We start from the raw sequence: 12,623 nt of genomic DNA, 5'->3' as shown, positions 1-12,623 counted from the left end.
GAGAGAGAGAGAGAGAGAGAGAGGCCATTTGACAAAATGGATGGAATGTTTCAGAGCCACAGCCCCAGATAAGGCAATCCACCAACATCTGCCCCTCATCATGAAGAGATCCCTTTGATCATAACACTCATTAACATGCCTAACTTGCCACCATGCTTAGGACATGCACGCAACTTCTGACTCCTCACCCACAGCAACAACAGCCTCCAAAATCTTTTTCTTCCCCGTCTTTTCTGTCGCCTGAAGACCATGGCCAGGAAGAAGAAGGAGGAGGAAAAAATCTCTTTGAATCTATATATCCATGTAGTTATTAGAGAGGAGGAGATTAGGAAGAGGAGGAGACCTTTTCCTCTGTGTTACAACCAGCCAGCATAAAGAAGTGGAGCAGATCTTACTGGTGGAAACTGAAGAGCTCTCATCCCAAAACAGAAAGAGAATCTGCAGCTCATCCCTCTGCCCCGAACTGCATCAGGAGAAGGGAAAAGGAGAAGTTAATGGGAACAGGCAGCTGCAGAACATGCCAACGCGAAATGGCATGGAAAAAGAGCCCTCAGGGGGATCACAATGCCCCCATCAAACAACCAAACAAATATAACTTGTTCTTCTTTGTTGAATTTTACCTCTCTTTGGGTGCACTGATTTGACATGCTTAAAAGTCCACCTTTTTCTCTATCTTCGGATCTCCCTCCTCATCTCTCTCTCTCTCTCTCTCTCTCTCTCTCTCTCTCTCCATAAAATATAACCTGTCCTTCCTCACCTTACTTCTTCCAGCGTCCATTCCTTTACTCGGCTCCATGCACCACTGCCCCCACCCAACATGAAACCTTGGATCAGTAAAGCAGTGTGTTCGCCAAACAAAATATATAATAACTTTGGAATGTGAGAGAGAGAAAAGGAGACAGGTTGAGGAAGAAGTCTTGAGTGGAGTTCAAGGCAGGAAAAGGCAACACACTCAAGAACACATGGGGACCAAAGGATGACACCCTATTATGAAAAGCCCTGAGAGTAATTAGCTCAATGAAAAGAGAAACACCGATGCATACGCAAAAAGAAGCCCACTTGTTGGTTCTGTCACTCTCATCTCCAATCTCTAACATAGTAATCCCTTCCAACAAATGAAGCTCCGACCTCACTAGTGCAGAGATCTTTAGGCCTGCCGAAGTGAGTTGCAGCAGTAACTGGTCACAGGTTACATGTCTGATGGAATGGATAGAAGAAAGAGATGAGCTAAATGGCATAAGCATTCTCCGACTTCCAACTTCTTCTTAGAGTTCTCTACTGCTACCTTCTAATCTCCAGAGGCCATAGGAAAGTTAAACAACACACCCTCACACACAAATCTTTTGCTTAATCTACATATTTCAGGGATCCAAATCATCATATGTTCAGAAACCAGAGTGTACTGATATGAGATTTTCAAAGGCACAAGTGCTAAAATATTAGGATTGAAGAATAATTAAAGACATTATTTGTAAAAACTGATTTCAAATTTAAGTCAATATAAGGGCTAAAATTGTTTGCAACAAAAAAAAAAAGAGATAACATTAAAGAGCAATGTGTATATGCAAGTATTTTTACTTCCTCACATTGGATCAAGGTGCTCTCCTAGGGTTCTTTGGAGGCTGTACTACTCTCTCCTTTGAAAGCTTTATTATCATAACATGACATTTATATATATTAAATGCTGAAGATAAAAGAAACTTATCAATATATGTATATATATATATATATATATATATATATATATATATATATATATATATATATATATATATATAATACAAGCAGCCCACACGCTCGGTACAATGTAGACAGGGAGAGGTGACACCCGATTGATTGTTGTCCCCATGTACTGTAATTATTAGGGTTTATGTTCTGCCCTCGCCTTTCTTCAACCTGTTCCTCTCACTCCTTGTCTGCTTCTGTCTTTAATGGCTTCCGCCATGTTGCTCTCTGCCTTTCTCCTCACCTAACGCTGCTTGCAGAACCAGCAAAGTCAAACCATTTTGGGGTATCCAAGAAAACATGAACCAAGACCATGCAGCTTCCAATTACTTAAGATATGTGATGAACGCTTCTTCTCACTGCAAGGCCACATCTGCATGCATGCATCATCATCATCATCATCATGAAGTGTGCTTCAGATCATTTTTAACCCTAAGGGAAAAAAAAAAAGAATTACTAATTAAATAAGAGAACCTCTTTTTGCACGCACAATCTGAGACTTATGTGTGACATTATTTCTCATGATTTATCTCCATTAATTATGATGAACAAGATGTCTTTTGAGGGTTTTTTTGTGGATTTATCTAATGCACAACTAAAATATTTTTTATAAAAAAACGTTTCAGAATTTTTATAAAAAATTTCTAATTTTTAAAAAATTATTGATGTTTCTTTTTTTTTCTAAAATGCATCTCCTGTATTATTTATGTATCCAAAATGAATTTTCTTTATTTCTTTGACTAATATATGATTTTTTTTGGAACTTGGATTACAATATCTATTATGTTAAAAAGAATTAGACAATAATTTTTTTCAAAGAATAAGTAGTGAAAAATATGATTCAAACAACCTTACAATAAATTATCAAAATCTTTGCTAATTAAGTTTTTTCTATTATATGATCATTACAAACATTATGTATATAGTCAGAAATAAATTGAGAACTGTTGTTCGGAGAAAGACTAAAAATGAGAAAACTTAGAAAAAGAGTGACTTTGGCATTTGTTTTTATAAATTTATGCTTAGCATATGCATCAGCACAACAACTAAAAACTTATATATCATTATGATTAATATTCGTCGTTAACTAATTCGAACTTCCAATATTCTCTTACATTTATTATGATAAACATAAATATTAAGAACATCTTAGGCATTTTAATATTTCTCAACTCAGAAGAGCTAATGTTGACTGCAGTTCTGTCACATTAAGCTTGAGTTTTTCTCAATGAGTGTTAATGGGAGAGATACATGTTAAGATAACAAAATTTACAAGGTCAAATACTGCATTTATAATCTTTGAAAAAAAAAATGCAAAAAATTCCTTGAAGGAAAAAAGAAATCAGGGTGCCATTGAGCAGCCACTCATTGCCATTACAGCTATCCGCTTCCTTGCACCAAAATCCTCTTCTTATCAACAAGACAGTGATATATTCCCCTGTCACAAGGTGACAAACTCCTGGGGGTTCATCTGTCTCTCTCTCTCTCTCTCTCTCTCTCTCTCTGTGAAGGGAAGAATCCCGCATGACTTGCCCATAAAGTTCCCTTGCCATCGATCTCCTCAGCCATCCTTTCTGATGCTGATACCATGACCCATTACTGCACAAAACAGCTCCAAGAGCTGGTGATCCTTCCCCCAACTGTTGATCAGAGATCATGCAACTCAAGAAGATTGATTCCATTACCCCCTAACCATGAATAATCCACGTCAAGTCATCCTCAGGCTACTTACCAATTCTTGCTGATCCCATCAATTTGCAGAACAGCTCTAGATGTCAATGATCCATCCACAAGTATTGATAAAGAAGGTGCGGCTCAAGAAGATTCCCTTCTCTTAATCATGCATTACCAATGTTTTCCTCAGGAGCTCATCAAGTGAAGGTATTGTAATGGGAGCAATTGGTGGCAGGAAGTCCTGTAACAAAGATATCATCCAAGTCAACCATCGTCAAGATGACTCTGAACCATGTAAAACTTTGTCCATCTCCTAGAAGTTTATACCCAGCTGCATTCTCGTGACTGATTGACCAGAGTACCCAACCTTCATCAAAATGTATAACTCAACATTGGGATCAAGCTGATATTACCTATACCAGCTGCAAAGACAGATGCCGCAATACAGCATGGATGCTCTCGCTGTGTGGATGTGTTGCATCTCCTATCAAGAACTCATTAACTTGACCATTAACCTCAATCCAGCTGCAGCCTGCTGTTTTGGGCACTTTCCCTCTCATCAAGCGCCTGATCTCAGCAACCCTATCCCACAAATAGGCTCTAGCAAACAGATTAGATAGAATGACATAATTACCAGGATTTACCGGCTCAATCCGAAATAGTTCCTGAGCTGCAACTCTTCCAACATCTATGTTACTATGTATCCTGCATGCATTCAGCAAGGCTCCCCAAACACCTGCATGTGGTTTAATTGACATACGCTTTACCAAGTCATATGCATCTTCAACTAGTCCTGCTCGACCATATAGATCAACCATGCAAGCATAGTGGTCAGCAGATGGCTCAATTGCATAATCTCTGCTCATGCATTCAAAGTATCTATGCCCAATTTCGACGAGTCCAGCATGGCTGCATGCACTTAAGATGCCCAGGAAGGTGATTGTGTCCGGTTGGATCCCTGCATCTAGCATTTCAGAGAAAGACTTTATGGCATCTTCCCCAAGCCCATGACTGGCTAATCCTAGGATAATTATGTTGTATGACACCACATCCTTGATTGGGAGCTCAGAGAACACCCGAAAAGCCTCATATACGTTGCCACATTTAGCATACATGTCAACCAATGAATTGAACACATAGCAGTTCATTTCAATACAACTTTTCTCCAAGAATCCATGCAGTTGTCTTGCAATTTCTAATGTTCCTAAATGTCCACAAGCAGACATCAATATGGCCATGCTGATATGGTTAGGTTTTACAGTTGCTAAGCACATTTCCTTGAAAAGTTGTATAGCTTCATCCCATTCTCCATTACAGCAGTACCCAGCAACTAGTGCATTCCAGGAACTAATCTCTCTTTCTGGCATCTGATCAAAGAGTTCTCTAGAACTTGGTGTATCTCCACGACTTGCATAGCCAGATATCATAAGATTCCACGAGACCGAATCCCTGTCAGCCATCTCATCAAAAAGGTCTCGTGCAGCTTTCATATTATCAGCCTTAATATAGCTTGTGATCACCGTGTTATACGACACAATGTTATATTCAGGGAAAGTCCCTAACAGTCGTGAAGCTTCTTGGGTCCAACCAAACTTTGTGTACAAGTCCACTAATGTTGCTTGGACATAAATGGAGGAATTAAATCCAAGTTTAGTAGAATGACCATGAATTTGATTGCCTTCTTGTATGGCCTTCATAAATGAGCATGCTCTGAGCACAGAGGACAGTGTAAAATGATTTGGATGAGATCCCTTTTGATGCATCATTCTGTATATTATAATTGCTTCTCTGGTTACCTCTGATTGATACCTCGAGTAAGATGTGATAATTGCTGTCCAAAGGAAAACATTTGCAGAAGTAATAAGGCTGTCGAATATCATGCGAGCATAACCTCTCTCGCCCAATTTTTTATTGCAAAAGGTTATCAGCTTGACTGCCACATAATTATCACGATTAAACCCATTGAGGAATATTTGAGCATGTACTTGCTGCAGTGATCTCAATGATGCGCATCTTTCAAGGCATTTCAAAGAATTTTCTAGAATTACAGACATTCAGGTGAGTCAATAATCACTTTGATTTGACAGCAACGCATCTCCAAAATCCTATCCAGAATGGCAACGGAGCTCTTAGTAAGCAAACCTAAATTATTCTACAAAATGGTGATGAGAGTTAAACAACCCAAGAATTTGCAGCACCTACATGTAACAACACAGAAAACATGTCAAACACAGACAAAGTAAATCCAGATAAAATACACCAAACGACCCAGTACTCCAAAACATGCTTGAAAAGATAATACCAGAAGAAACCAGTAAACATGACAACTTTCAGTCAAAAGTTCCTAAGGATTATGATCATGAAATTCAATGAGTAATACAAAAGGCAAATATAATAGACACAGATGGAAAACTATAAGAGGCTCCAATTGACAGCCAAATCTTTTAGAGGCAGTTAATATTAAAGAGAACATGATTTTGTGCAAAAATTTAATAAAAGAAGCATATACTTATGACACCAGTGATCTCATTTTAAACAAACAAGATGCCGGACGAATGCTTGAATATGGTCATATGGAAACTACAGATGTCCTCCTGTGAGTTCTAGACCAAAGCATTTCTCTGTAATCAAAGGAACTAAAAACGAGTATCCTAGGAGAAAATGATGTTAGAGAAAATTCTAAATGAAATCCATGCACATACGTGTACTTAGATGCTCCAATAGAAACATACCAAACCACCATTAAATCAACAAAAAGTCTAATAACCGATATCTCTAACCCCAAATATGATCATGAAAAGGGAAGGCTAATAGATTCTAAATCAAAGACAGACCTATATATGCCCATATTCAATTTGACAAATGTCCAGGTCACCCACAAGTTACAAGATGCGATATCAAGGAATAAGACACTAAGAAATTTATGGATGGTTACATAGTTTGAAAATGAGTGTAGGAACAATTTTAGAACAATTGATAACCCATTAATGTTAACATCGTCATTTACGTTGAAGATGGGCACATGTAATTTGCAAAAGAACATTAGGTGAAACTAAAGGCAGCTAACGTTTGACACATAGTCATACACCAATCACGTAATCAAAGGAAAAATCACTGATCCTTTGACAACTTGTTTTATCTCACTTCTCTGAAAGACATTGTTATCTCCACGGATCCAAAGTAATTAAAAGAAAGTTAATTACGTCTCTAGCATTTTCCAATCCTATTTATTTTCGCAGACTGACGTGATTGAAGCCGTAGGAACCTAAATCCTTCAACCCCTCTGCCATCAAAATTCCAGCTTTTAATGACCTCCATGAACAAGCCTATACAATCATTTTATCAGAATCATATCCAACAAAGCAGAAATGTTCTGATGATTTATACTGTACCAATCAATTTTGAATCCCAAAAGAGCTGATAGCACTCGCCACGGATCGTTTATTCGTTATTCCTCAATCAACCAGCATCCGGAGTACACAGAAACTTATTACTATCAGAGTCAAGATTGAGCGCGGCCTTACAATATCGATTCGGCAGAAAATTGTCAACTTGATACAGCAAAACACAGCATGTTCGAATGAGAAGATCAAAACGTCGCAAAACTAAATTCAGTCTGAGAAAATAAAAAGCACAGAAAGGTAACAGAGTGGACCAAGAGGAAACCTCTTCAACAGAGGGAGATAAGACTCCAGCTTGAGGTTTCGAAGCGGTGCAAAGGAGATCGTTTGCCCTACACGGAGGAGCGGCCAAGCTCGGGGGAGAGCCGCAGCGGCGTCGCCTTTGCCTCGAGGCCTGACGAGGAACTGTCGGCTTTAATTGTCGGGTCGTCGTTCCACTCCGGTTCGGTTCCGAACCGGTCTTAATTAGCCGAAGTTAGGAATGAGAGAGATAGCTGATAGCTTCCGAACCGGTCTTAGCGAGCCATTGGAATCCAACCAAAACCCCAAAACCCTAAGCGAACGAACCGGACCGTCGCCTCCCTCGTGCGTTCCGATTCGTACACAGCTTCAGACGCAGCATGGAACGGCGGCGGCGAAGGCAGGCAGCAGCGACACCGGTATACCATCCACGAAGCAGTCCTCGACAACTACACCTTAAATGGAGGAGCAGTGTGCTGGAAGAGTTCCAAGCAAGATACCACTGCTGACTCGACCACAGAGGCGGAGTATATTGCTGCATCAGATGCAGCAAAGGAGGGAGTATGGTTGAAGAAGTTCATTACTTCCCCGGGTCTCATCAGAAGTGTTCTGAGGAGGTTTCAACTTATCATAGAGATCGTAACCCGAGGAGATGTAGCAGTGGAAAGAGTTTCATCCGAAGATAACATTGCAGATCCATTGACAAAACCGTTGTCTCAGATTGCCTTTGAGCGTCACAGGGGTCTGATGGGGATCCGACACATAGGTGATTGGCTTTAGGTCAAGTGGGAGATTGCTAGTCATAGGTGCCCGGCAAGCCAATCACGTGAGTGATGGCACGTGTGACTTGATACAGAATCTTTTTGCTTATTATATTTTGGTGTATATCACTTTATAACTATTGCATAAATGCATATATATATTGTGATGTCATTGGATTTGTGCAATGGGAATCGGATCGTGATGAGATCACGATAATGAGATCGATTCACCTTTAAACACATATCCTAAATAATCCCGGTCATATGTTACTCAAGAGGGATATCGTGATAACCGGACAGACTAGTGTGCTGTATACCCGTCCATATGATGGATGCAGCTGGTCTCATAGCTGCTCGTGTAGGGACACTAGGGATACAGTACATGTGCTCATTGGAGAATGAGTTCATTGATTGATCCGCTTACGGAATGTTGGATGGTTGATGATGCCTTATTGTCAGACAGCGATTCCGTAGTCCTAGTGGTGTATCTGGTCCTTAGACTTGAGACACCAAGAATGTCCTGTATGAGTGCTCCACTCTTTGATACCAGACTTATAGGTTTGGCTGTCCCAGATCTAGTACAGTTGGTCATTGGGAGTGGTAGTCGACCTTACGAGGGCTATTGAGTGTCGATAGAGGATCATCCACTCTCGGCGTCATGAGAGGAATATCCCATGTGTTCTTGCTCAGACAAATCCCTGGCCAGGGTCATTCGGGTTGAGAGAGAAAGAGTTCTCCGGGAGAATCCGATTAGAGCGAGACTCGAGTAGAAACCGTATGGGTCTGATAACACCATGCTCGATATACGGTCTCTGGGATATTAGATGGATGAGGGATTATAGGTACACGGTAACTGAGGACAGACAGGTCCAATGGATTGGATTCCCCTGTATCGTCTGGGGACTACGGCGTAGTGTCCTAGTACGTCCGTAGTCGATGAGTCAAGTGAATTATTACAGAGATAATAATTCACTGAGTTAGAAGGAGTTCTGACAGGTATGACTCACGGCCAGCTCGATAAGCCTAGAGGGTCACACACATATGGTAGGGATTGCGATGAGTAGAGGTTCAGATATGAGATATCCGACGGAGCCCTTGTCTTATTGGATACAGATCCAATACCCACTAGGGGAGGACCCATTAGGGTTTGACAGGGGACCTCTATAAATAGGAGGGATTCAGAGCCTCATAGGCTAGAGCCTTTGCTTGCCTTTCCTATTCTCCTCTTCCTCTCCACCTCAGAGCAGGCCTGAAGTCTTGAGGAGCGTCGTCGCGACCCTGCTGTGTGGATCACCGCTAGAGAGGAGGACGCTTGACCTCCTTCACCCTCTCCTAAGGATCTGCAAGGAAACCGGGATATACGATCTCCCTAGGTAACACAATCTACTCTATACGCAGTTTTATGTTTCGCGGATTTTTCGCACCAATCTTCGCACGATGACGAACATCTTTTTGGGAATCGGGGATTTTATTTTTTTGTTCTTCCGCTGCGCATGTGATGTCGCCCCCATGATTTCCCAACACCTAGTGTCCCTACACGAGCAGCTATGAGACCAGCTGCATCCATCATATGGACGGATATACAGCACACAGTCTGTCCGGTTATCACGATGTCCCTCTCGAGTAACCTATGACCGGGATTATTTAGGATATGTGTTTAAAGGTGAATCGATCTCATTATCGTGATCTCATCACGATCCGATTCTCATTGCACAAATCCAAGGACATCACAATATATGTATGCATTTATGCAATAGTTATAAAGTGATATACGCCAAAATATAATAAGCAAAAAGATTCTATATCAAGTCACACGTGTCATCACTCACGTGATTGGCTTGCTGGGCACCTATGACTAGCAAGATCAAGTGGTCAAACATCAACTACGTATTTCTCACATACATACCACTGATCAACTAGTAAACTCACTCACGAAGCTTCTCGTCCGTAAACTATTTTCATTACATCGGTCCGACATCCTTGATAAGATTTTCACGAAGCTCAATCTTAAGGGGGCATAACAGATAAGATTTTCCCAACTGCACGAGGAAATATCACTGATCTGTTAAGGAAAATCTTCTCTTCTAACTTATAAAAATAGTGATCATGTCAATAAACTTTCATTAATCGCGTTTTAATTTATCACTTAGGTTCTTAGGAACGAGAGGCTCCGATCTTTTGTGAAAATAACATCGAATATATCATAAAGTAATCATAGAATTCATGTATGATAAGATAATTCTTAATTAACTCCGGTGAAATGGATAAATTTTGAAAAACCATTCGGCCAAGCAAAAGCTTGTGAATAATAACAAACTGCATGATGATAATGAGTGGAGAAAACAAAGAAATGTTTGAGTCTGTCATAGTACACGAACAGCTTCCTTCCATGCTTTCTTGAATCCTGATATATATTCCTCGTAATATTCCAGAAGATTACATTAAATCAAATTCCATTTTGGAGCATTGAGACCCCTTCCACATAGGACTACTGTCAAAACATGTCAATTTTATTATAAGATAAGCTTATGATATTATCTGGTATGTTATACAAGTTTGTGGAGAAGGAAAGTTCTGCAAGGTGAATGTAAAGAAAATAAGGTGTGGCTCAATGGAAGATTTTATAGCTTTGGGATAAAGAATCATTGTAGGATGGGCAGTGCACATATTATATTTTCAAATTAATGGTAGAGGTTATTTGCAAGAATTTGATGAGTTAATTACAGTAGTAAGCTGTGATATCATGTCATAGTTTATGAAAAAAGGATTTTTTTTTTTTTATGGGGTTCCCTTATTAAATTGAAAATAAGGGATGAAAATATAAGGTTATATTAAATAAGATAATAAACTAGAATTAGTAATTGAGCAATTTCCCAAAAACAATATCTTCCTTTTTGCTTTTTTTTTTCCCCAAAAGGTGTCGACTGTTTTTGTTTTTCCAAGATGATGTTCCGAATAATGCCCAAAATACCCACACACTACACCCACCCAATTGTATTGTTCTGGTCATGAAGACACCCTATGGATCAGAGCATTAGTCAAAGTGGATGGATCAGACATGGTGTTTTTAAGTAGGCTATACAATGATTTTATCGTTGTGGCTAAAACATTGTAATAAGCTAATTTTTTATCCTCATTTGGGTGATTATTTTTAAACTATCATGAATACATATTTGAATCCAAGTGTAGTATATCAAAGTGTTTAGTGTCTTTTTTATTTCATTTGGCTCACTTATAGTATTTTCCAATAGCATTACAATATTTTTGTTAAATTGAAAACAAATTAAGTCATATTGTTTCTTTGGTTGTCATTGCTTGTAGACCATTTTGATACCAACTTTTTAGGCTTGTAATTGGTCCCATTTCTGTGACATTCCTAAATATCTGAAGACTATATATTAAATGGTTTCTATTGTGTTTTGATTTCATTTGATTTGTATTGTTTTTCAATAGCATTATAGTGCTTTTCTTGAGGTGCTGAAAACATCATAAATCGATTGAAAGATATTGTATATGACATCATATTGTCTCTTTGGTTTTGGTTGCTTGTAGATCATTATAATATCAAATTTTTAGACTTATAGTTGGTTTGGATAAGATTAGAAATCCATTTGAGTCATATATATCAAGTAGGCTTTACAATATTTTTTTATCCCTATGGATTGGTGGTCCATAGTCTCTAAGATTATCGAGCATAGTATAATTGGATATAGTATAGAGATATTTTGGGTATTATTTGAAATATGGGGCATCATTTAAAAAAATAAAAATATTAGTAACTTTTGAGAAAAAAAAAAAAAGGTAAAACGAGAAGCTTTTTAAAGGGAAACCACCCTTAGTTTTTATATCCAAAATTGTATTTTGAAATAGGGGGCATTAGAATTGTATTTCGTGTGATAACTTGTATGGTATTAGAGATGAGAAAATGATAAAAGGCTTGAGTAGGAAATAATTATTCATGAATGAGATTGAAAATAATTACTCATGATTACTCATGTCATAGAACATGATGACTTGTAGTCATCATTGGATTGGGTCTCACGAGCTAGGATGTAAGTAAGTGGTGGAGATTATTCCGACATAGGCCTATATCAAAAAGTGATAGAAGATTTGAATGGATTTATAAGGGCTTAGATAAGTCTTCTATCATTAACTTAGACTTAGTTTTGAATGAGATCAAGCTTAACAAGTTAACGGGATCCAATGGTCGGATCATGATTAATGGTATCAGAGTTGACCTAGTATTAATATTAGTGATGGGCTATACATGGATGGGTCAGAAGGCATGTTATGATGTGTTTCATGCCATTACCAAGTTAGGTCTCAGGTCAAGTATTTCTGGGTCATTAGGTCGGACTTGGTTAAAGCTCAAAAGTTAATGAGTTAACTAACTTATTAAATAAAAAATAAAAGTTCTTGCATAGTAATAACATGTTAACAAGAGTTCTTGCATAGTAATAACATGTTAACAAAAATAAAAACTAATTTTGGATACCCATAATAATAATCATTCAATTATGAAAAAAAGATGGTTAATCATGAACTATCTATCAAACAAGTTATAAGGTGAATAACCTAAGATTAATGAGGGCAAAAAATGATCCATCGTCATCTTGTAATTTTGCTTTCCCTCGCGACTCGGAGCCAAGGGAGGGGTTTCCCACCTATGTAACCTGATAATCAAGATTGAATTCAATCTACCCCTTGGATTAATATATATATATATATATATATATATATATATATATATATATAGTCGGGTCAAGGCTTGATTTTTGATATCTTGTTCAGGAATCATACTTCCGAATCCAATTGATATATA

General features: G+C 38.5%; 1 protein-coding gene across 2 annotated transcripts; it reads right to left on the bottom strand.

Annotated features, from left to right (window-relative positions):
* Positions 1-2,908: 2,908 nt before the first annotated feature.
* On the bottom strand, positions 2,909-7,218 carry LOC103977953 (pentatricopeptide repeat-containing protein At5g66520-like). 2 transcript variants are annotated; one of them, XM_009393621.3, is made up of 2 exons: positions 7,066-7,218; positions 2,909-5,597 (listed from the first exon to the last, which is right to left on the bottom strand). In XM_009393621.3, exon 2 carries the CDS (start codon positions 5,451-5,453, stop codon positions 3,813-3,815), a length of 1,641 nt encoding a protein of 546 aa, XP_009391896.2. In that variant the 5' UTR covers positions 5,454-5,597; positions 7,066-7,218; the 3' UTR covers positions 2,909-3,812. The 2 variants fall into 2 exon arrangements, with proteins under 2 accessions (XP_009391896.2, XP_018678854.2); XM_018823309.2 differs by having other exon boundaries at positions 2,909-5,504.
* Between the last annotated feature and the right edge of the window lie 5,405 nt (positions 7,219-12,623).

Source organism: Musa acuminata, chromosome BXJ1-3 (assembly GCF_036884655.1).
Source record: "Musa acuminata AAA Group cultivar baxijiao chromosome BXJ1-3, Cavendish_Baxijiao_AAA, whole genome shotgun sequence".
NCBI classification, from domain to species: domain Eukaryota; kingdom Viridiplantae; phylum Streptophyta; class Magnoliopsida; order Zingiberales; family Musaceae; genus Musa; species Musa acuminata.
Note: the sequence above shows the minus strand (reverse complement) of the source record. Positions and strands in the feature narration are given on the sequence as shown.